The 26,383-nt window shown below is 40.4% G+C and overlaps 1 protein-coding gene across 2 annotated transcripts; it reads right to left on the reverse strand.

Annotated features, from left to right (window-relative positions):
- On the reverse strand, positions 1–24,680 carry fmr1 (fragile X messenger ribonucleoprotein 1). 2 transcript variants are annotated; one of them, XM_084041522.1, is made up of 15 exons: positions 24,288–24,680; positions 22,207–22,259; positions 21,757–21,850; positions 20,666–20,737; positions 18,850–18,998; positions 17,617–17,710; positions 16,180–16,296; positions 14,552–14,722; positions 13,727–13,805; positions 12,984–13,099; positions 12,561–12,647; positions 12,173–12,431; positions 11,551–11,763; positions 10,983–11,062; positions 1–10,402 (listed from the first exon to the last, which is right to left on the reverse strand). In XM_084041522.1, the coding sequence occupies exons 1-15, from the start codon at positions 24,306–24,308 to the stop codon at positions 10,181–10,183; spliced, it is 1,827 nt and encodes a 608-aa protein (XP_083897648.1). In that variant the 5' UTR covers positions 24,309–24,680; the 3' UTR covers positions 1–10,180. The 2 variants fall into 2 exon arrangements, with proteins under 2 accessions (XP_083897648.1, XP_083897647.1); XM_084041521.1 differs by having other exon boundaries at positions 24,258–24,680.
- Positions 24,681–26,383: the final 1,703 nt, after the last annotated feature.

Raw genomic sequence — 26,383 nt, forward strand, 5'->3', positions numbered from 1 at the left:
CAGAGAAAGATCAACCTTTATTTATTGAAACTGCTTGCATACAAAATATATTGCACTATAACCAGACAATGTCAACTTAGTATGACCCCAAACAGCTTCAATGCTAGTAGTATATACAAAGGAAAAAAAAAGAAAACAAATATTGCCCAAAAGTGCAGTTGAATTAGACACACAAGGTTTTCAGCTTTTTGTTTTAACTACCCTGATAACAGTATCTACAGAAATACCTCCCTTTCTCAACTTTCTGATGCTCTAGCATACAGTCTGCATGTGCATTTCTTTTGAATTTATTATTTTATATACACCCTGGAAATAAATTACTCAAGAAAGTCAGTGGTGGTTCAGCCAAGACAACAGCGAAATACTGTGTCCTTAAAATTTGTATCTGCAGTCTGCACATGCCATTCAATGACTATTAGTTGTTATTGGAAGGGAGGCACAATGGCCTCTAGTGTGAGTAGTAAGAGCATTAAGGTCAATTGTGAACTGACCCACTCCATTTTAAGTCAAATGCCAGAGTTTTATAAACGGTGGGAAAGAGGAGATTCCTACTCGCATTTGAGTGACGCCTACAGTATATTAATTGGGTAATAATATCACAATACATAGTCGCTAAACTTTGCTTTTGTCATCTTACGTGACATTTTTTCCCTCAAATCTGAATTGGACAATACAATTCATGAAAGCCGAGGTTTCATTAAAACTTCCCAAAAACAGGAAAAAAATAAAAAAAGATGGATTAAGAAAGAAAACAATTTCCAACAGACTCGCAAGCCAGACTTTAAACGCTTTGGATATCGCCGATCATCTGGCAACACGAAACTGCATTTCAACAAATGAGCTTCAATGACATGCTACTGAAAATGGCAGAGCTGGTCAGCTTGGGGATATGGGAAGTTTGGGACTTGTTTCAGCTTCAAATTCAGGGTGTGGGGGTTAGAACACAATGTCAGTGGGCACTTCAGTTTCAGCAGTTCAGATTGAACTGAAGCATAGATGATTTACTAATCCACACTTTTAGTTATAGCAGACCTTCTTGGAAATGTCCTGGTTAGTGGTTGCTTTAAAAGGTTTGACATAGATTAAAAGCAAAGGACTGTGAATTTTCAATAATTGTGCCAGAGAAAAAGATGCATTGAGACCAAGGCCTTGCATGTTCACATCTGAACACACTGGAAAAATAGAGAACATTACAACCAAATGCCATGGACCCGAATCATGATCATCATGTGGTGTCCTTTCTGTGGCCATCGTCTCAGCAATAACACCTGGTTTCCTAAACACTGGTTCTTAAGCTACAGGCGGCAACCCACAGTGGCTCACAGTACTGGTGGGTGGGGTGCCCCAAATGACAATAGAACATATTGACTAGGTACAGTATATTTTTGTATTGTTACATTTTTCCACTTGATATCAATGGGGGAAGGAGGAGGTGGGGACAGTATTATGTTCAGTCAGCTGAGGGAAGTCACGGATTAACTGTTAATCTAATCTCCTTCCTTGTCAAAAGGTAAAATGCATTGATGCACTGTACCAATCCTTCCACTTGCAGAGTCTATCAGAATACAGCAGTCCCCTGTACACTTTTTCCACCTTGCTCATAAAAATGTTTCCAGTGATATAAGATAATCTACAACTCTGACCTCCAATATATTTCAACAGCCATATAATGTGACACAGTTTGCACAGTTGCGCAATTAATTAATTCACTTATACCCCTAAAGAAATCCAAGCAAGAAACAAACCCATCCAACCATAAATGACAGCTGGTCACTCAGACTTGACACTCCATTTCAGCAGTTGAGTCAGCTATAAATCTTTTTTTTTGTATTCTTACAAATATTTTGAACCTGATGTTTGGCAGCAGAGTAAAACACACTAACGTAAGTAAAGAGCTGCATGAAACAAAATGTTTCACTTGCTGCCCGTTTTCTCTAACTTGGAAATATTTTAGCCTGCCAAGTAAAACAGTAAGTACTGTTTGTATGTTTTAAACATCAGAGGTGATAACTAGGATTAAACAATACTGTGATATACATTTTATTCTGCACTTGCGTTCTTTTTCTCCCCCATCTTGATCGGCAGTAATGGCTGAAAATATGTCACAGGTTTCAACACTACTGTATGTATATATAATGTATATATACTTTTTTTTGTATCACCATCATGCCATTCCCTGAAAACTGGATTGGTCATACTCTACAGATCTGTGGTTAAAGTAGGAATCTTGTTATTTTCTTTTTCTATAATCTTAACTCAAAGTATAAACATGGTCCTTCAGTGCATTGGTTTTGGAGTCCAGTCCTGAGGACCCAGCATACAGCTGGATTTCATTTTAGGCCTCAAATCGGGGACTGCAGGTGACTGTAATCAACTAGCTGGCACAACAGAAATCTGGCCCCAGAGAGTCCTCCTCAGGACTGGCATCAAGAAGCACCGTCATGGTGGACAGAGCATGCTCCACACAGTAAAAACCTCAGTGTTCATTTAACCACATGAACCCCTGCGTCCCTATTCTGGGGCAAACCTAGCAGATCTACAAGTTCATTATTGTCAACGAAGACTTTTGGTATAGAGGGGCGGAAAGAGGGGGCCTAGTATATACGCTCCAGTGGGACTACGGCCAACTAAGAATAGGGTTTAAGTGGTCAGCTTGAGACTGTACAAATAGAAAAATGTACACTGAGGATTTTACTGTGTATGACCTTAGGAGGATCCCTTTAAAAACTAAAATATATATATAAAAACAAAAATAATAAAGAAAAAGACTTGTTCCCATCACTTACTGAATAAGTGGCTTTTGCTGTCAGGTAGACAGATATGCTTGACAGAATTTGTAAGAATTTAGTTGACACCATTCTCCAGTAGGACTTGCACACAAATGTAATTTGCTCACAAGTGCAACCGCAAAATGAAACGCTCCTTGATCAACATCTCACAGCCAATCAAAAGTCAGGTACACAAGGTTTAGACAATAATTCCTGTGAACTTAGACCATGTACAAGAATAGGCATGTCACCTAAAAAAAGAAAAAGAAAAAAAAACGGGTACAAAGACAATTTTAAAGTCCATGTTCCCTTCTCACATAATTTGGATGCTTCCAAGTTTGAGAAATATACACAACTCAAATTCAACGCCTAGCAAACAAAAAGTAAATAGAAACAAAACACTCATTATCCACTCAGAGTACTTTTGAACAAAATGGTTACTTTCACCGAACGGTGGTTAAGAGTTTTGTTATGGTGGGTATCCATTTGACAAAATAATTAATACATTTTGGGCCCCAGGGCGAAATTAAATACAGCTTAAAATCAATCCTAACAAGAAGGATACTATCTTTCACGCATCATTAAGTTTACTACCAAGAGCGCTAGCATTTAACCAATATTAAACACAAAGAGAAAATATCAGGATAAGTGCACGTTTTAAGTTCAATTTGAAACAATAGTACAAATGTTTTTTTTCTCCTTAAACAAATAATGACATCATTATATACAGTAAGCAACCGCCCCCCTCCCTCCCATTTTCCCATACTTTTCATCATTTACATTCCAATGTAACCCTATGCTGTTGATGTTCTATTGATGGACTATTTTCACACAAAAGGAATGACAGCAAAATAGCGACCACAAACGATCTGCTGTGGGACGTTTTTACATCAAGTGAAAGGGATGACCACTTCCCACATTAATTGACACTGTTACCGGTACATTTGAAATTGAAATGTAAAATTAATTCCCAAAAGCCCTTTTCATGATGTCTTGTGTTTTCGACAGAGCAGTCTCTTCTTGCAACCTCTGTTCAAGGCAATGCAAAAATACAGTAAACATGATATTCTGAGGGATTGATGTGGGTAAATCTCTTTTTTTAAATGAACTATTATTACACTATACTTTAATTTATCACTGCCTACTCGGTTAGCTACATCGCCCCCAGCTTAAGTTAATATAGCGCACCTGCCCCCATGTTTCCCCTTGAATTATTTCATGGTTGTCGTTTCATCAACTGAGAAGAAAGAAAGAAAACATTACTTGTTGCTGACTACTCTACTACTCCAGGTAGACAGAAAATGTACAAAATATGCAAAAAAAGAAAAGGAAAGGAAAATAATTCTCCTCCTTACTCCTCTTCTCCCCTCTGTGTCCAAACCTGACTGGGTCGTATTAGACCACGAGATTATGCACACATCCCAGAGGTCAGACGGACATGCTGCTCTTTAACAGAGATGAACCTTGATCATTCACTGAAAATTCTTTCATCTACTCATAAATGTTCTTCATTATTCATTTAGTACTCTGAGCTCTTCCCCTGGAGGCATAGATGGCTAGAGATTGAGCCATGGGTTACTTTGACCTTTAAATAATTGTTTCCCCTGTCTTATAGCACATAAACAGTGTAAATTCAAGAGTTTGGAGGATGGCGAGATGGTTGGAACCACAAAATGGCTTCCGGTGTGTGCTGTCAATTTCACTTAAAACAACTATTCATTTTAATGTGAAAAATTATCTGGGCCAGTCCGCAGCTTCAGGCTTACATACTGTAGCACTCCAGATAAATACACTCCTGTAAAAGTCACTCAGACTACTACACATGCTAACTGAACCAGGTAAGACATCTATATAGGCCTGTAATAGTTGACAGTACAGTGAGAAAAGAACCCCAGTGGTTTAAATCACAAGGTGCTTAAAGATGGTGTCTTCCTGGAGGGGAGACATGACGTCCACCTCCCACAGAACAAACTGTCCACATCTGTGGTTCTCTACTCAGCCCTGGAGGGCCCAAAGTACAACTGGTTCTCATTCTAGCTGTCTATTCAGTTTAGACATACTGTAGGACACCAAGTGAATGCAATTGGCCAAAGTCCTTCTCTGGTAGAAGAAGATATTACAATTAGTCTGGGTTTCCAGGAGCAGAGTTGAGAACCACAGTTTTAAAGGAATTTCACTGAATTCAGGTTGTGTTGCATTCAGGTTCAAGCCATGAGGACTGTGTGATGTCATCTTTATGCACCCACTCCATAAAAGTCTCGTCTTCCCTGATTTAGACGTCTAGGTCTGCGATACCAGCTACATGATTAAAGGCACAGGTCACACAAAATATGGCTAGGTTTCCCTGAGCATTCGTAGCTTAATGAGTACTCAGTTTAATCAGAGCTCTTCAAGTTTCTAGCTGTGCAAGAGGGTTGTTTATGTCCACAAAAACTTACCATGCTGTCCCAAGTTACAGGTATGACACATGTAGCACTTAGAGATGAACAAGTCATTGATATCATCTCATACATTTCGTGCAGAGCCTCAAGACAAATGTTTGAAAATTAAAATATCTTGCTGGCTTGCATTACTATTCAAAAATCATTTTGTTCAAGAAATGGAATGTGTTAGGCGAGATGCATTTAATGCACAGAGAGAGAAAGTACTCTGTTTCAGTTCAGAAAGAATATACTCAAGAGCTACGAACACTCTGAGAAACCCTGCCCTTATACTGTATATGTGTGTGTGTGTAGATTTCTTTCTTTTTTTTATTGACAAACATTTCATCTGTCCTTGATAATTTGTATTTTAGAAGTCATCTAGCGGCAAACAATAACTTTCTACACTAACCCATCCCATTAACCACGATCATTTGGAAGGATGGTTTAAGAGAACTGACATTTTCAGAGTTGATGAGTTTGAAGATTATCTTCTGAATCTTAACTTTTAAGCTCTTACATTTTACTGGCTGTATTTATTTATTTATTATGATTTTGTTGATGGCACAGATCAAGGCTATTTCACATAGGTTAAAATCATATTAATATTCCATCCCACAACGTTGTTGCTTGCCGAAAAATTCGATTTTTAAACTAACATCATATTGCGATGTGACGCACAAGCTTGAAAATCTGTTCTTTTCAGCACACGACGCATAGCGCGATTAGTATAAATTAATCTTAAATTAATCCAATGAACAGATCTGTGCTAAGGTGGATATTTAAGTGTAGGAAGGTAGCTGCACCTGAACTGGCATTATGATGCCCACAATGAATTAAACGACAGCCATAGTCAAACCAACCTAAATCCAGATGTCAAGTTAAAATGGCATTGCAGTGGATCCACACCCAGCTGCCTGAACACACAAGTGGAGTGAATCTTTGTGTTGAAACTTGCACCACAGATCAGATATGGCAACTGCCAGGTTTCTTCTTTCTGACGAGCACTTGCTCTGTGCGATATGTCTGGATGTGGTCACTGAGCCGGTCTCCACACCATGTGGACACAACTTCTGCAAGGCGTGTGTTCAATACTACTGGGACACCAAGGACATTTGCCAGTGTCCTCTGTGTAGCGCAACATTCCCAACCAGACCTCGAATGCAAGTCAATACTGTCTTGTCAGAGTTGGCTATAGGACTTAAGAAGTGGGCTGAAGTTCGAGACCAATCTGCTGACGATGTTCTTTGTGACGTCTGTTCTGTGAGGAAGGACATGGCTGTCGTGTCTTGTCTGGTATGCCTGACGTCTTTCTGTGAGACGCACCTGGAGCCTCACCAGAGAGTTGCAGGCCTCAGGGGCCACACTTTAACTGCTCCTGTATCAGGTCTTGAAGACAGGTTGTGCAAGAACCCATCCCATATTTTAACCATGACAGGCTCGCTGACCTCTATTGTAATGGAGTTTTAAAGTTGTCTTTGAATTTTATTTGTTTTGTTGTAATAAAGCCTATATTTTAAACATCACAGGCTCGCTGACCTCTATTTGTAAGACAGATCAGACTTGCATTTGTGTTATTTGCATGAACACGCACCACAAAGATGACCATATTGTACCACTTGAGGAAGAATCTGAATCCAAACTTGCAGAAGTGCCTGAGATGATGGCAAAAGTCCAGAGTTACATGGCAAAAGTCCAGAGCGTAATAAATGCACAGTCACAGATGATCGGCAAGATCAAACCCTTGACCAAGACCGCACGAGTCGTCAATGACCAGCTGAACCTCAACCAGCCAGAGGTTGAGGTTAAAACAGCAGAGCAACAAGCGGAGGGTTTCATTAAAGAACTGAAGGTGGCAATCGCTGACCTCAACAAGAAACGTGTTGAGTTGGAGCATCTCTCTCACTCTGACGATCACCACGGCCTTGTCCTGTTCCTGTCAAGCCTGCCCACTCTGCTAAACGAGTACCAGAAGAACACCCTGGTTGACTTCAATCTGCCTGACACCACCTGTGTGATAAGATGTGCAGCTCTACTGGCTAAGGAAATCAACCTGCAGAGGCTGAAGATCTGTGCAGTGGATGTGACCCTTGACCCAGATACCGCACACTGTAACCTCATCATGTCCCCGGATGGGAAAGCAGTGATGCATGGAGCAACACCTCAAACTGTTCCTGATGCTAAAAAGAGATTTAAATATCATGCAGTGTTGTCAAAGGAAGGGTTCACATCAGGGAAGTTTTACTATGAAGTTCAGGTAAAGGGAAAGACTAGTTGGGCTGTAGGAGTGGCGAGGGTGTCCGTTAACAGAAAGAGACCCATCAGCATGTCTGTTAGGACTGGCTGCTGGGTCATGGTGCTGGATGCCGGCCAATATCGCGCATATGGCCCAGTGTCGTCTGCGTTCAATCTGTTTGTGAAGGAGAAGCCACAGGCAGTGGGAGTCTCTATGACGTGGGACGGGTCTCTTTTTATGATGTGGATGCAAACACCCACATCTACAAGTTCTTTGGCCAGTGCTTTAGTGAGAGACTGCATCCATACCTATGCACTCAATCTGATCGCTCTCCATCTGATCTCAAGCCTCTGACTATCACTCCTCTCAATGTGTGATGGTAGCTGCCGTGTCAAATATTGGTCATTGTCTTAGGTTAATATATATAGGCGTTATGATTATAATTTATTGGGTTCTTTCCCTCGACAGTGTGAGAACTAGTGTTTACTCACTGGGTTTTTAACAAAATTGCACTCAAAATGTAACTGACTTTCAGTTTTGAGTATATTGTGTTACTACTTTTAAGGCTTAGACTTTTAGATGTTAGTCCTGATACTGTCTTTTAACTTAATGGAGTTTTAAAGTTGTCTTTGAATTTTATTGGCGTTATGATTATAATTTATTGGGTTCTTTCCCTCGACAGTGTGAGAACTAGTGTTTACTCACTGGGTTTTTAACAAAATTGCACTCAAAATGTAACTGACTTTCAGTTTTGAGTATATTGTGTTACTACTTTTAAGGCTTAGACTTTTAGATGTTAGTCCTGATACTGTCTTTTAACTTAATGGAGTTTTAAAGTTGTCTTTGAATTTTATTTGTTTTGTTGTAATAAAGCCTATATTTTACAAGAAAAAAAAATGGCATTGCAGTTAAAAGGCATTATGTTATAGATCGTTACGTTTAGGTATAAGGTTAAAATGGTTGTGTTTAGGCATTAGGTTAGATTTGAAGTTTAGCATTTGGTTTATTGTGTATGTGGAAGGGTGCTTAGCCAATAAGATTGTGTGACCTCAAACCCCTGGATTCAGAGCTGGTTCAGGAGCCACAACTTAAACCCTATATACTTTGTTTTCGTAACAGAAATAGCAGTTCTACAAGCTCACGGCACGCTGCAACAATATTTTCTCAGAATGTTCGCCTATTTTTAGGAAATAGTCGTCTATTATGACATGCCCAGAATAGGGAGGATTGTGTCACGAAAGTCCTCTGTGAGAAAATGTTATGACCCAGCTTCTGGGTCCTGAACAACCGGTTGAGAAACACTGCTTTAGAAGACAAACTCAGTTCCCCTGTTGGTCCCCATGTGAGATGGGCAGCCTGACTACCAGAACAAAAGACTAGATTGACAATAAAAAAAATAAAAAAAGCTTAAGTGCCTTACAAAGATTATCGTTGTCAACAAAGGTAATCTCGTAATTCAGGCCAATTGTTAGGTTGTGCAAATATCTGAAAATATGCATGTCTGAGAAAGGGGGAGAGAGAGAGAGAGCGAGAGAATGACAGGACTGTCTTTAAAAGGAACTCAACAGAAAAAAAAACTAAAAACAAAAACCATTGTGAACACACTCAGATGTGATTCATACATGTTGCCTCTTTTCAACCCGCAAGAATAAAATTGAATACACACAGCTACAGATAAGGAAAACTACATGACAGAAGGCTCCTATACATGAGAAATTCATAGGACTTAAAAAGAAGAACAAAAAGGGAATAGTCTATATTTTGAAAGTGAAGTAATGCTGGATTTACTGCTGGTTAAAATTATTCTTCAGCCAATCGATGTATCCCGCTACCAACATCATCGTCCCATTCCATGTTCTCCAGTTGTGACAAAAACGCATGTACCATGTGTGTCCCTCTATCGTCCCCAATCCTAATCTGAAGGAGCAGGACTTGATGTGTGTCCCTCTATCAGGCCCAATCCTAATCTGAAGGAGCAGGATTTGATGTGTGTCCCTCTATCAGGCCCAATCCTAATCTGAAGGAGCAGATTTGCCAGCTGTGCACTAGGGTGAACAGGGGGAAAGGCTATACCAGGCAATGTTTGCGTGTTTTAAACATCAAAAGTTCATGGCCGGGGTTTAGATTTCATATCAACAAAAGTTATACAATTGAATGCCGTTAAACAATATACCCTAACCTTTGTGTCGTCAGCAATACATGAGACAGGAGACACATTTTGAAGTCCTTTCTCTCAGTTTCACTGCTCGTCATGCGGTTACCACGTCATGTATTGGGCAGATATTACTCCCCCCCTCCCCCCGGCGATAGCAATGACTTGCTCCACAGCCGTTTGAAATGGTGAGTTAACATCGTAAACATATCTTTTAGGAGTGCCACTAAAAACTCTGCTTCAGTCAAATGACTCTCTCATTTCCATTCTGCTCTTTCAAAAAAAATAAAACAGAGAAAAACACAAAACAATGTACTGCTTCTTTTTCCATGTTCACTCCAGAGTGGACCAGTAGATACCAGATCAGTTGATATCAGACCAGACAACATCCGAGTAGACCACTAGACCAATATTTGGCCCTAGAAAAATGTCATTAATGTAGAGTCATTCTGAAGCAGTGGATATTTGAGTGTATGCCTGTGTATTAGAGAGGCAGAGAGAAAGAGAGAACCAGACACTACAATGGATAACGACAAGCTGTCTGTATGGATTTCTGAATGTGTGTGTGTCTGAGCATTTAACTGTGTGTGTCATTTTTGTGTATTTACGACACTCCATTCACCAGTGGAGGAGCGAGGCTTCCGTCCGGTTTGTCTTTCTTCATCCCTCGTTCTCTGATGGGTCGGTGGTGGTGGCGGGCGGGTCCGTCGGCCCCTGCGACCACACTCCCCTGGGAGGCGGATGAGGATGAGCCGGGTCCCCCTCCCACACTCCGACTGGCCGATGCATGTTGTACGCTTCGCTCATTGTTACTGTCCACACGAATCTGAGATGAGAGGGGCACAGAGAGAGAGAGAGAGTTGAGGACAGGGTTCCGACAGCATGTTGGAATAGGGTCAAAAGCCAACATATGGATAAAGAAGATAAAAAAAAAAGAAGAAGAATGGGTGGTCCATTCTCCTGTGTATCGTTTTTTCTTTCTTTAACACAGCAAAACAGAGAGAAAGCCTCATTGGGGAGCCAGAGGAGATTTACACTGGTGGGATTTGATCACAGGCCAAGAAGGGGCTTTTGTAGTCTCACAGTAGCAAGACGATTAGATACATATCTAATGTCTAAACTAAACTATTGAAACGGTCTTGGTTAAGGAACGGTCCCTCAAACAAAAAGAAAATTGTGTGAAAGACATATGCATTGACCTACCTCCTTAGACTAGGTCTGGACACTTAACTGAACATATATAGAAACCGACATTTAGAACCAATAACCAAATTGATCTTGCTCATGTAGGTTACTCGATTAATCGAGAAGCAGGGTTAAGTGTGTGTGTGTGTGTGTGTGTGTGTGTGTGTGTGTGTGTGTGTGTGTGTGTGTGTGTGTGTGCGCGCGAGAGTGTGATGTCTCACCTGTAGGGAGTCTTCCTGTGTCCTGGTCTTGGGGTCTCTGATGTGACGGGGTCTCGTCTCGTTCCACGGCATCTCCTCTCCTAAATAAGGAAAACACATGAGATCTATCATGTGAGTAGCGCTCAAAACGCAGAAGATGAGACAGAAGAGAAGTTCTGACACGATTTGAGGACAGAAAACTACTCTTAAGAGTATAATAATAATAATAATCTTTATTTTTTCTATTTATTTAATAAAGAACAGAAATTTAAGTCATGTGTCTGTGTAGGCCTATCCTCCAGTTTGCTAAGGATTTCTATGACTTTTAGTAAAGTAACTTAAAAGCAAAGTACGAGTAATGTGGTTCCTTTTGTCAGGGGGTAATAAATAAAGCAATCTCTGAGAGTAACATGTAATCAGTAATAGATTACTTTATTCAGAGAAAATTCCCTAACACTCAAGCTGACTTTACGGTAAAAAAAAAACGAAAAGAAAATGATCAAATTAAATACATGTACAGTACCAATGCAAAAGCAGGTGACAACCACAACTTAAAATTAAATAAAGAACTGATTATATGTCAACACACCTTTATAGGCACCCCCTCCTCTTCCTTTACCCCCTCGACCCCGCAGCCCTCCTCCTCCTCCTCCTGCTCCTCCTCGCTTCCTGCTGTCTGTGCGTCTGGGCAAGCTCCCGCCTCCTGTCATCAGCTCGTCAGTGGGAGCCAGTGACCAATCGCTGAGCTCGTCTCGGTGGTCGGACTCCGTTTCTGAAGCGTTGGAGGCCTCCGAGTTGGTGCCTGGGGAAGGTTAAACAAGGCAAGTTCATTTAGCATATTTCATATACAAAACCAATTCAAGATACTTTATATAAGGCATGAATCTCGTTCATGCTGAGTCTATGACTGCAGGGGCATGAAACGTTGGGAGGTGGGCAATAGATAAAAGAGTTATGATAGATATATTTGTATTAACTTTTTATTTGAATGAAATGATCAAACATCAAAAAACTTTGTTGCAATAAATTAAACAATAGAGAAAATAATGTATATTAATAACTTTGCATATTGTGTTTTTTCTTCAAAATGATTGTCCTGTCACAATCTTGCAGAGAGCTCTGATCAGCGCTAATAGATGTTCAGGCCACAATGCGGCCTGAACATCTAGCACACACACACACACACACACACACACACACACACAGAGTACCTGAGGCAAAAGCTGCTCCCCCTCCTCTTCTGCCCCTGCCTCCTCTTCCTCCACCTCCAGCGTAAGGCTTCCCTCCACCCCCACCTCCTCCTCCCCTCCCCATACTCTGGCCCATGCCGTTATCAAAGATGTAGGTTTTGTCCTTAAGGTTTCTGGGCCCTGCTCCTCCACCCCCTCCGCCCCCTCCGCCCCCGCCCCCTCCTATCTGCCTCAGCTGTTCATCTATCTGCAGACGCTCCAGGCGAAGTTGGTCCACCTCCTGTGCAAGTGACAATGACAGCATGGCAACATATAGTCACATACAGTAAGATGATACGACAAGTCAAGATGTCACACGATTTATTGCAAATTTGGTTTAGGAATATAAGGGTGTACTGTCCACACTAACCTTGAGGTAGTTGAGGTGGTAGTCCAGCAGTACTTTAGCATTGGAAATGCTCTCCTTGGTCCCCACAAACACAAATGGAACCAATCCCTGAGAGAGAGAAAGAGAGAGCGAAAGAGAGAGAAGAAATAAAGAGTGAGTGGCACCCGAGTTGTTTAAATAGCACTTGAGTGAATGAAACAGATTGCCCTCTCATGGAGTAGATATGAGTCTAGTGATTAGTTAATTAAAGCACTCCTGCTAATCACGGTTACAAAGTTTAATGTCAAACTCTTCATTCAGTTACTTTACGCAAATAATAAACATAGTAAATGACAACATAATAAATGGCAATACTGGGGATACTGTGCTGAGACGCTGCTAGCTGACACTACAACAACAAATTGCTGAGATACATTTGTGACGGGTGAGTTCAATCCTACTGACCTCGTCATCAGGAGCTGCAGGCTTTTTGTCGCTCTCTGGCTCGATACGAACCCGTACCACGCCAGACTTATCAACGACTTCCTGGATCAGCTTCCCGTTCTTACCAATCACCTTCCCTGGTGGGCAGAAAAGGGGGGAATACAGTGTTACAATACTGCCCTGCCAAGCCAAAGAGCAGTAACTACGTTTTTGGACACACCGACTTATTTGGGTATCCCAAAGGTCAAATTAGCCTTTGTGATGTTGGGGGATAAACAATTACCTCAAGAACAGATGTACAATTAGTGTAATATCACTTATATGCCGATATCTCATTTGGCTGACCAGTTGAATCACTTTTAAACCCATTTCTCAGTGATTTTTGTTTTCGTAGTTACTGCACTCTGCCTTGGCAGGGCAGAATAGCCATATACGTTTTTTTAAAGTATTATTAACACTGTGCTAGTAATAAAAAATGTCAGTAAAAGTATATTTTGTGGTTACTAATCCTATTACAATTTTATAAAACTTTATGTTAAGTGGTCATGGTATATAAATGTTAGATGGTGCATTTACATAGTGACTGCCTTATCTAAAGCGCTTTACAATGTGCATTACATTCACAAAACGATGGCTGAGGCAACCATACAAAGCATCAACCTCGTCATTGGGAGCAGTTAATTACTATGCCAAGAGGAGCCGGGGATCTAAACTGGCAACCTTCAAATTACCTATTGCACCTCAAGTAATTTCAAGATTCTTACCTACTAAGTTCCTAGGAACTTTGATGACATCTTCAGAGAACTCTAAGAAACTCCTGGCTTTGCGCACAGCCTCCTGGTCCTGAGGGAGAAATACATTGCACATCAATCTCCTGTCCTAATGGCTGGTGGGATGCAAACTATCGATCAATTCATTAATTGATAATTGATAACCTTATCGACCGATTAACCGGTTAACTGATAAGCGGCGTTTTTTTTTAAATCTGAGAATCTTAATTTCAGATTTTTTTTTTTTCAATTAATTGTTAATCATTTGATTTAATCGGATAATTTCTTAATCGATTAATTTGATTAATCGATTAATTGTTAACATCCCTAGGACCGTCCTGAATTTAAAATCTTTGCTTGTCTTACATTATCATTAGTTAAAATCATTAAAAGTGACCTTTAACTTAAACCAACATACACATGATTAGATGATCATTATAAAACGGGTGGGTTGAATCATGCCATCTGACTTTGTTAATAATTTTTACAGTTTTACATCACTTCATGGCTACAAAACAAAACACCCACCAGGCTATAAACTGTAGGTGACATGGTGAAACCAACAACAAAACTTTGATCTCGGTGTAGGCATAATTATGGTAGAGCTTCTGTTATCTGTTTAGGAGGAGTGGCTAAGATTGTCACTAAATGACAACTGCTGGCCCAACTTTAAGTTATACTGTGTACCATATATATTTTAGTAGTCTTTTTTGGCGACACTTCTCATAGTTCATATCATACCCATATACTGTACCAACCCAGCCATCCAGAATCATTCTGATATATATATATATCCATCCATGGATCCATCTAACTTACCTCTCCATAAATGTGGAAGGTACAGGTCTCTTCATCCAGGTCTATAGTGGTGACTCCTGGGACCTTACGGGCCTGCTGAATGTTTGCTCCATGGGTCCCAATGGCCAGACCCATTAGATCATCCCTCACTACAAACTGCTCATGAAACCTTGACGCCAGCTGTCTCGAACTCTACGGAAATAGGTGTGAGAGATGCAAGAAAGACAGTGGAAGACGGAGAGATTGAAAGAACAAAAAGAAAACACAAAGACGACAAAAAAGACAGAGCAGAGGCTGTAAGAATAAATACTAGACAAAAGGCCAGTGTGATATGCTTACATCCTGACGGACATCCCTATCTAATTGTTACCTGCAGACTGTTCATACCCACCATCTGCGACACACTACCACTCTACTACAGTGGGCAGATTTAGAGTGTGTGTCATCATATTTCAGTAGTAGTACCATTACACTACAGTAACTCCCCACTACTGCAACAGAGGTGGCAAGAGAAGGCACTTCGAGTGTGTAGATTGTGTAGGTCAAGGTTTATATCGTAAAGATGGAGTTTAGCCAAAATCTTGCATTCCACCATCATTAAGAGAGCTTCAATAGATATTGGATTGCCTCTAAAAGGTAGGCAGATTTCAAAATAAGACTGGTTTAGTTTCATTTAAAAGAAGTTGACGCTATTGGGGATAATGCTAAACTATTCATTGAAATGAAAAGAAAAAGGAATCATTGGCATTTGTTCTTGAAAATACGTTTGGGGTGGTTTTGGGAAAGTGGAGGAAAAGTTAATTAAAATCTCTCAACGGGCAAAAAAAAAACCTGCTAGGATCATAGCACTTGACTTTCAGGGCAGGCCTACGGGGGATCAAATATTACATCTTAATGGATTCAAGCAGACAGCTCTTGTTCTAATTGTGGAAAGGGGAGATATCCTCCTCCTTATATTAACTATAGTTTAAAGTCATACTGTGTAACTTCTTCAATGAAACTAAAACATTTTCTGATATCTTTCACTGGTATACTTTTCACAATAACCAAACACATACACAACTTCTGTTTGAATTTTGACAACGCTATTAAACAATTAAACCCCCGGCACTCGTGCAAAAATGACTTGGCACCAGAAATGTACCAGAAATCTATTTATGTATGTAGTTTAAAGTGAATAAATACAACTACTGTACTTGTTGTGTTCCAAAATATCATCGGGCGCTAGGACCCTGCAGCAATCCTATTTGAGCGGTACTTGCGAATAGACAAACGCTGTAATCATGGCAATGGCGCTACGAGAGGTGTCACCAAAAAGACAACTAAAATGAATGTTACACAGTATGACTTCTAATCCATTATTTACATAAAATGGGAGCATCACAAATTTTTGCAGAGGCTTGGAAATGGCTTACTCAATTCCACCGACTTATTCAGTAGCTGTAGACAATAATGTGCATTTTAACGGTGGTCAAAAATGTCACCCTCTTTTTTAGAGAGGTTAGAGGGGAAATATTGAGTTTTCAGCCCAACCAGTGATTGATGCCCTAACCAGAGCACTCACAGTATCCTGGTTTCTTGCAATTAACTGCATAAGAGAGTTTGCCGTGTGTGTGCCCGTGCGTGCGTGTGTGCGTGCGTGCGTGTACCTCTAGTTGCCTGCTAGCCTCTTCATTCCTCTGCATCAAAGACATTTTGGTGCGAAGACTTCTGAAGTGCATGTCAATCATCATATTGGCTCTCTTCGTTGTAACCTCATTCACCGACTGAAATCAAATCAATCAATTCTATCATATACGTACATGATATGCAAAGAATATCATATTGACCAATGATATTTGACCATGTGCTTGACATTATAAACTGTTTGTTTGGCTTGGCTGGGCATCCCAACCAACACAATTGGCTGTGTTTATTTGGTCAGGGTGTAATGGGGAGCTGCGCTACGTCCTCCCCTCACTGTCAGATGAAAAGAAGCTGGCAACTGTCACATGTAGTACTTTCCTTACCTTTTTGACAGTTATGTTAAAAGGGTAGGCACAATAAGCCAAGGCTTCAGCCTACACCTTTTCTTTTTTAATTACTTTTGACGACCAAAATAAAACTATTAGTACATGCACCAGAGGCGACATGCTCACCTACACCCTCCCTAACAAACCAACCAGTAGGGGTCAGCGGCGACAAGGGAAAATATTTAGTCAATGTAAAGTATTAACAAGAGCTTGTGACTAAATGATAACTACATTAGATCCATATTAGAACACCGTTTCCAAAATAACACGTCGCATCACAACGTGTTGTAGATCTGCTATTTTCACTAGTTTGAAGTCGGGGTGACTTCAAATTTCTCTTTTGGGTATCGAGCTAAAACGTTTGGGAACCACTGGATTTTTCCATTTCCTGAAAATGTACGGTTTTGAACATACAAGGTTTCCTCCCGACAGTGATGAACTATTGCCCGTTTCACTGAGAGAAAGTGCTTATGCACTCTATCTTACTTCCCACAGTTCCCAGTACACCCAGTGGACCCACTGTTGGATATAATGGGATATACGGTAGTGTATCCAATATTTTGCTGAAATAATCTCACATTTACTCCTAATTTTACCTCTGGGCAGTGCCAGTTGATGCATAAAAGTGCCAGTCATCCCACAGTCAAGCCAATTGACTATATTCACACAGCGGCCATTTTGCTCTCACGTCATATTTGCGGGTTGGGAAGAAATGCCACACCAACGGGGAGGCATTTCATTAACTTAATAGCAAAATTGTTGCCGTGTGAATATGGGGAATGGGAAAAAAAAAATGAAATATAGGAGGTAAGTGATTGTTTATTTTGGTCGACTGGCAACCAAGCGGCTGGTGTCTATTTTCTCATCGTGGGCAGCGGGCACGACTCATCTCTCCCCCTCATAACCCCCGGAATGACGCTGCTAGAGCCTTTTGTGTGCCTTGCTGCCTCCTGCCTGTTGGCGGGCCCTTAGACGATTTGGACCAGTTGCACTCCAACACTTGCCATTCTAATAAAAACGAATAAGTAACAAATGGTTCTTTTTGTGGTGAAAGGCGAATATACAGTAACCTACCAGGACGACCAGCTGCTTTTTCTCTGAATCGTAGGTGATGCTGAATCCTCCCACAGCCTTCTTAAAATCTTTATGTGTTGACTCCTTGGAGCACCTGAAAGCACAAGCGCGCAGAAGCAGACAGAAATGTTTTAAATAGTTTGGTGAATGCAGTATTTATAACAGTCCTGTATGCTCTATGGTTAACTTCCCAGGGAGCCAGGAAGTCTATCTGTGACTCTGAGATATGGAGTAATGCAGGTTGAGCACACAAAATCACTACTGTCCTTTTAAAACACGTCTGCACATCGTAACTCTTCTAGTTTTGCATTTTGGGTTAAAGTATGTATTCTTACATTTTTATACATGGTGTTAATTCTCTATCTTGGATGTGATATTTCTTGCTTGCGTCTTACTTCCCACTTACCCATGATTCCGCAAATACTACTTTAAAATGATGGTAACATTTGGCTGCAGTAGATCTGCCCAATCTGCTGCTTCCAGTGCTTTGGTCAATTCAAAAATTACTTTGCCTGCTTAGGCCTAAACTAAGCTGGTGAGATTCTTCAGCTGTGATCTGCTGTGCCCGATAGACCGAACAGTTTATTTCATCACGGCCTGAAGGGATTTGTTGGAAAAAACCTTGTGTATCTGTGTACCAAGGGGCAGATGGTGTTAAGGCAGGGGGCATGAGACTGCCCCAGTCCTGCTGTATGTTTGTATTCTGTATGTACATATGGACGTGCATATTTGTGCATCTTTGTATGTGCTAGGGCTGAGCCAAATGCTATTTTGTTTTACACTGAAGCTTTGCTGGACATATTTTGGAAGCCCTGCAGCTTACTTCTCATAGTATATTAAAAAACATTAGAATTGCCCTGGTCCTTGCGAGCAATCATATCTGCTCATTAAAAGTATCTAATCAGCACTGCAAAGTACACTACTTATGGAATCATAGACTTCTCCTGAACAAACGCAGTGGATTAAAAGCATGAGGACAATCAGAAAACCTTTAAATGCCACCTCAGTTTACTGTCCAACTGAAGCACAAATGACTGACACTAGTCTCTGTACTTTAAGCGGAGTCCCCTAGGGGTCTACTAGGCCCCCTCCTTTTTTCCCTCTACGCCAAATATTTGCAATTTTCGCAGGTTAATCTCTACGTGTGCATGTGTATCTCAAGAACTGTCCAACCGATCAAACTTCAAATCCTGCAAGCATGCGCGCGCGTGTGTGTGTGTCCGTTCAACTAACATCTGCCGTAGGTCCTCAGGCACATCCAGTCTGATCTTGAGGAAGGTGGTTTTGGAGGCTGGTTTGTTTGGGTTGACTGGCCGTAACCGCTCCAGTGTCACAATTTCATTCAAAGTAGCATCGCATGCGGCATACTCTATGACATAAAACTAGGGAGAGAATGAGAGAGAGAGAGAGGGTTAGTTGTGGGGTGGAGAGAGACAAAATATCCGAAGGTATGAGAGACAGTGACCCCTAACTGTCCCCACAGCCGCTGCAGTGAGCATGGTTTTAAAAGTGCGTGATTTTGTCTACAAGATTGACATTAAACGTGACATTCTTTTGCCAGAAGTGAGTGTGTTCCATAAAATTGCATCTGTGTGAAGTGCAGCGTTTTGGTTAACAACTTCTCTTGCATTAAACTGGCTACAGGAGCTATAAAATAATTACAAATAAAAAGATGTCTGTCATCTTATCAATTGTGATCTTTTGCCAGAAATGAGTGTGTTCCATTAACTAATTGTATCTGTTAAGTGTCTGTCCAAATTCTCTCCTTTCCCAATGAGTCCCACACCCCGATTAAAACACACAGAATCGGGTGATCGTGGCCCGCTAATGTCTTATGAAATATTACCACTTTTCCGACACAGGCTCTAATTGACGGCCCGATTGCCTGACAGTGGCTTTGTGTGTAGACTAGAGGCCTTTAGGCTTATAGTATTGTCACTATAGCTACAGTGCATTTCACCTGGCATAACTTCTCTGATTTCAAGTGGGTCTGAATTAACATAAGCCAAGCATCACATGTGGTTAGATCTTCTATTTTGGCACGCAGACGCAGCATTCTATAATATGTCACTTGTCTACAATTACCATGGAGGATTGTGCATCTATGCGCACATAAACTTTTAACCATACAGTACAGTTAAAGGTGGTGTAAGTGGTATTTTCTTGTTAAAAAAGTAAAAGCTTTATATTCCTATAATAATCATTTCCATAGTGTTTATTCAGTAACGGGGGTCTCCACGTCTCTCCAGCACTTTAGTAAGCATAACAAAACATTTTCAGGTCAGGATACCAATTTTATCCAATCAGGAGAGAGAACTTCAAAAAGACCATTTATCAGCTTCAATGTTATAGTGCTCCAGTTCCAATTTTGTCTACTTATTTATTAATTTTATTTATTTATTGTATCACTTCCATTTTTTTTTGTTTATCCTGTAGCCTATGAGTTCTGATTGGTTACAATTGGTATCCTGGACTAAAAATGTATTTTCTGTTTCCGGTTTCCGTTTACTAAAGAGCTGAGATGGAGGCCACTGCTACTAAATAAACACTCTAGTCTACGGCAATTATTGCTATTGGAATATAGAGCTATTTAACACTTATTCTAACACAAAAATATCACTTACAAACACCTTCACACATATCACAATATCTTATAGTTACACTTTCTGGAAATCTTTTTTCACAGATCTCAAGAAGAAACATGACACATTTATTTTAAAACTAGGATAGTATTAACTCTATTTAGTGGTTAATTTATTTTTGGATGCCATAGTGACAGTACTCAATCCTTCCAATCCAAGATGAAAGAAAGATATGCAACAGAAGAATTCAACCTCTTTCTTCAGCCAATCCTTGACAAAGACTTTTTTTTCATCCTTATTTCAATTTTATGGGCGTGCATAATCTCACAATGTCCCCTGAACACGACCAGTCAGTCAGACAGGCTACAATTACATCATTTTGATGGCATGCACTTTTGTTCCTCTGTTTCCAAAGGAAGCATTGCGCACGTGCAACAACAGGATACAGCATGGAAGGCAGACCTCACCTCTCCTTTGACCATGCGAACCTTTGCCAACCACCATCCACAAGGCTCCTTGTCATTGGCCCTGGAATACACCTAGACCACAGGGGCAAAAATACTGTACATTAATTTCACACACAAAGCCAAGAGGCCTCAGAGTGTAAGTACATCGTAAAATGTTTGGTTAGATTTGTAAACTCTGACTGGGGATTCTACTGTGTACTTAACATCAAACAGGGATGCATTGACTAAGAATAAACACATTTCAATTCCGTTACATTTCAATTGGCCAAAGCCAATCCAAGTCAAAAGTAGATTAAGTATATTTTGTTAAAAGTATATTAACCACCAGTAAGTGCTGGTAAACAGAGCTGCACACATCTTGATATTTTGCACTCATGGCATGCAAATTACTATAACATCTAGACCTAACGCATGCAATACCTGTAGTAGAACCGGTGGTATAACCCATGCAATATTATTCCTATTTTTCAAACTGATGCTATATGCAATAGTATATGAAACATGCCTCATCTCACCATCACAGCATATAGAATCAGAATCCATTTATTGGCAAGCTATGCTCACATACAAGGAATTTGACTTGGTGCATTGTTCTTACATAGAAGAAAACATAAGGAAAGAAATATATATACACAGCAGAGAAAAATAATATAAAATATAATATGTTTATAAAATGTCAATATATAAGTATAAAAATAAAGCAAGTATAATTCTAATACATAATACCTCAACACGTCAAATACCGTGTTCACACTGTGCACACCTGGCCTCAGTCTGACCCTGTATACTGTACCTCAAGTCAAGTTCCTTGTATATGACCATTCTTGGCCAATAAACAGATTCTGATTTCACAAATGAATGAAAAATGCCATCGTTGGTAAACTACTTAAGTGGTAATCTTATCTCCTAGAATATCATAGAAAACCAAACTAAGTACCTCCTGTAGTGTAGGGTACAAGAGGTAAGGAAAGGGATAGGATTTATTTTTCTACATCACTTGGACTTTCACATACCGATTCAGAATGGTTCTGCTGTCTAATGCCATGTATTTTTTTCTTAAGTAATTACTTAAAGTGTTGGATAAGTCCTACCTCCACCTCATCGCTCTCATTAATCTCTTTGCAGACGCCTGTTGGAGGAGGGAAACGCACATCCTGGAAAGATATTTGACGTTCTGGCTGCCAACTGTAAAAACAACACATACACAGATGAATGCGTGAGCACACAAACAGAGATTGATGCATGCACATGTCATGCATTCAGACAGAAACACAAACATAAGATATGTATGCAGAGCCAGACTATGCACACATGTGGAGGTGCCCACACACACACACCACCCACACACCCACACACACACACACACACACACACACACAAACAAACCACTCTTGTGATCATCAAATGTGATCACAGCCAACAGGTGAAAGAACACGAAAACACCATTATTACATTATATAGTGTCACAAGTGTGTGTGTGTGTGTGTGTGTGTGTGTGTGTGTGTGTGTGTGTGTGTGTGTGTGTGTGTGTGTGCGCTCACTTGTTTTCAAATGCAACAGTTACTGTTCCGTCGTGCACATCCTTCACATAAGCCTACATAAAAACATAAGCAATTTGATTAACACATTAGATTTTTAGATTCAGATTCAACTCACAGCACTACATGTGTAAAAAACTGGGTGAGATTCTTTGTCATACAAGTACATGCTCCCCTCACTTACAGTTTCAAGAAGGGGTAAATAATAAAGAAAGAATAGAGAAAGAAACGAATAAGGAAAATGAACCAGATATGTCAAATATCCTAATATAATACGAGCAATGTCAAATAAGGTGCATGGATAAAAAAAAGTATGTTTTTAGTGCAAAGCAGTCATACACCGAAATATAATCGCGTGTGGCGGACTGTTTCATCAGGAAAGCCTGGCAACAGGCGGGGCTCAGCACTTGTTCGGCAGCCGGATGTTTGCCACTGGTAGAAGCTTACAAATATTAACATATCACAATGTAGCAAGACAAAGGTGAATTAGGTGCCATTATCCTCCTATCGATAATACTATGGATGTAACAAGTACGAACCTTCAACATAATTTGCTTACAATTTCATCTGGCAGAGCCTATTTTACAGCATTTTGATGTTATCAAGAGATTCATACTTTGTACTAAACCAATTGTCTTTTGCATCATTAGCACAGAACGTTCTGCAAACGAAAGCTACAGACAGATTCCCCAGGCCACAACTCAGGGTAAGATAAGGATATAGTGGAGTCAGTGCAGCACATATCACAGGCAGATCTCCTTTTAACAGAGTCTTCAGGACTGTAACAGCACACACATACATGTCATGTACCCTATCAAGAACTAATCAATAACTTATGTATAAGAACAGGTATACTTTAAGGGTAAGGAAGTGGGCTTGAAGTTATCTGTTCAAAATACAAAGGCAGAATGTCAGAGAAAGTATGTGTGTAATCCTTATCTGGAAGACTGATGAAGTACCTGTGGACAACCCAAAAGTACTCCTGAATGTGTGCAACACTGATCCAAAGACAAGTCACCCACTCACCCTAGCTGACCCTGCAAATCTGAACTCTCTCATTTGTGTAGTAGTGCGTGTGCATAAAACAACAGGTGGCAATTTCAATTTGATGGCAGCACATAAGATTGACACTTTTGACAGCCACCTTGGTAGTAAAATAAAATCGATGCACTTGTTCATATAGGTGAATTATCAACATAAATAACTGATCTTGTCACCGTGCGCTACATCCCACTAATTTCACAAACAGTAAAAATACGACAGGTATGTTCTATATCAGTTAGGCTGGCTAACCTATATTCTGCATGCATGACAGCTATGGCTACTATCAAGGTGCTGCTAACTAACATGATCACGACAAATGCAGATAAATCCGTGTCATTTATATAATAACATTGGTCAGTCGACCATAAGTGAGGATAAACGTGAATAGCATCAATGCTGCTATAACAGATCAAGCGTTATTTACAAGATTCCTGCACACTTGAGGCCCAATGATTCCCCAGATAGACGACTGGATATAGCAGTGTTGCCAGATTTTGAGAGAGAAATAAGTAACCAGGTTTATGAAAACATGCCCAAAATTAGCCACTATGGCTACGGCTATTTGAAAATAGCCAATCTACAAGCTTACACGAGTCGCGATGCAACACGTTGTGAACTTGTAGATCTGCTATCTAAAAAATAAATAAATCTAGTAAATTTGGAATGTTTTGAAACATTTTAACAACACAAATCTTGATACGGGGGTCCCTGGCACAGTTTTTCAGATGGGGGATCTGCAGGACAAACACATATTAATTTGGGGGTCCTTGAAATGAAAATGTTTGAGAAACACTGGTTTAAACAACGTTACGAAACGAGCCCATATAAGCAACTACACTTTAGAAACAAGACCCAAACCAACCAACGCAACCAACCAATATTTACAAGCAACTTCACCCAAAGTCGCTTATAAAAAGCAGACATGGCAACCCTGTTGGATAGGTAGGTGTTATAGCTGACAATGTGTCTGCATTGAGACAAACAACACGCACCGACAACTCGTATCTTACCTTGTAAAAAGCCCCACTAGTCCCTCTCACCTCCACGACTAGCTCGTCCATAATAACGTCCAGTGTGTTAACCAGCTAACTACCAAGTTAGCTATGTGGGGTATAGCTAGGTAGCTAGCTGGCTAACGTAATGCTAGCCAAGGCAAAGGGAAAGGGGGCTCAGACAGTGGGATTTGCTGGAGTTAGCTTGCTGGCTAATAGATGCGTGAATACTAGGCCACGGCTTATTATAGCTAATACTGTTTCTCCTGTTGCTTGCTCGCTGCTTGTCTTTCTTCCTGTGTTTCGTTTTTGCAGGGTTTTGCGGTGAAACGAAACTAGACGCACGTTTGGCTAACGAGGTTGCGTCGTTGTAATGTGTGTTCTTTATGGGAGGAATAGTGATGAACAAGCTGCTGTGGAGAGCATCTCTCCCTCCTCTCTGCAGCCCTCTCTCTCTGACCACCAGTGTGTCAAGACAGCGGGAACAGAAACATGACACATCCGGTCCATGTGTTCCACAATAAAAGTCAAGGATCAAGATGGGCTACTGTAGCTCCGTTCCGTCAGCAACTATAGGACATCCGGTTTTGGAGCTAGCAACTATAAGGTTTCCGGTTGCCTTCAAAATAAGATCACGAATGTGTAATGTTTAAAAGACACAAATGTATTTTAAAAATACATTTATGAAGTAAGTCTTTTAAATGGCGCATACTAGAACACTTCTAATTGCCAATTTTATTTTTATAGACACAAATGTATTTTAAAAATACATTCACTTTAACTGGATATTCATTTGTGTTTGTTACATATGTATTGTTTTTGAACTGTTTGTCCATTATTGTAATAATGCTGCCTCTAGGCCAGGTCACTCTTGGAAAATTATCATGATATAATATTGTTTATTGCAGAAGCAAATAAACAGTGATAAAAGTAACAACAAAATATGCTACAAATAATAATAGTAGATCAGTGCAGGTGCGATTTAAAAAAATAAAGCAAGGGGGGTTTATAAAGTTGATCTCACCTATTTAAAAACTAAAATACAATACAAATAAGAATGTAATCAGAAAAATAGTCGTGTGTGGGTGTGTGTGTGTGTGTGTGTGTGTGTGTGTGTGTGTGTGCGTGCGTGCGTGCGTGCGTGCGTGCGTGCGTGTGTGTGTGTGTGTGTGTGTGTGTGTGTGTGTGTGTGTGTGTGTGTGTGTGTGTGTGTGTGTGTGTGTGTGTGTGTGTGTGTGTGTCAACCAGGCATCAGCTGCCTTTGGGAGAGTACGGTGCTGGGTCTTCCAGAACTACAACCTCCATCTGCACACCAAAGTTGCTGTCTACCAGGCTGTCTGTGTGTGTGTGTGTGTGTGTGTGTGTGTGTGTGTGAGAACTGTTCCATAACTGAGCGCCCCTGAACTTGATAGAAAATTGATACAGACCAGTAGGACAGAATGTTTGTGAAAATTGAGAGATAATTTGTAAAAAAAAAAAAAACTGGCAGGCCGTCCAGTGCGGCCAGATGTAAGAAAAGAAAGTGCCGTACCGTTTTCAGACAACAGTGGACACTGGAAAGGCGCCGGCGGACGCTGCCAACACTTCTGACATACGCACGCGTGCGGGCACACCTGCCCTACAACGCCACACTCTCGGATAAGCCCGAGAGGTGTAAAAAAAAAAGGTTGGTTGTGTTAGCACAGTCTCTGTAGAAACAGGTCTCAACATTTCACTTTGAGTTCTCTTTGAAAATGTCTCACATTTTGAAATGGCTCCACATCCATTGCCTGATATTAAGCTGGTAGGTACACATGATGTAATAGACATGCCACTAAAAGTATGCACTTAAAAGTTTATTTTCATTCATTATTTATATTCTTTATAATTGTAAATGTCAAAAATTGTGGGGTTCTGCTATAGTCACTTACAAAACGTATACTCTTATTTCAACGTGAAATAGTGTTGTATACTGGAGTCAAACTGGGTTTGTGTCAAATATACTGCAGTTCTCACATTAGTTTATATATAGTAGGCCTAATACCTATCACCGTCCTTTGACTTTATTTGACTCTTAGTGAGAAAGACTGTTACTTGAGTCAGCGTTTAATAGCCTACAGCCAGCAATTGTTTCTAATTATGACAAGCACAATAACACAAATAAT

This window comes from Gymnoscopelus microlampas (genome assembly GCF_963454915.1).
Source record: "Gymnoscopelus microlampas genome assembly, chromosome: 18".
Classification (NCBI taxonomy): domain Eukaryota; kingdom Metazoa; phylum Chordata; class Actinopteri; order Myctophiformes; family Myctophidae; genus Gymnoscopelus; species Gymnoscopelus microlampas.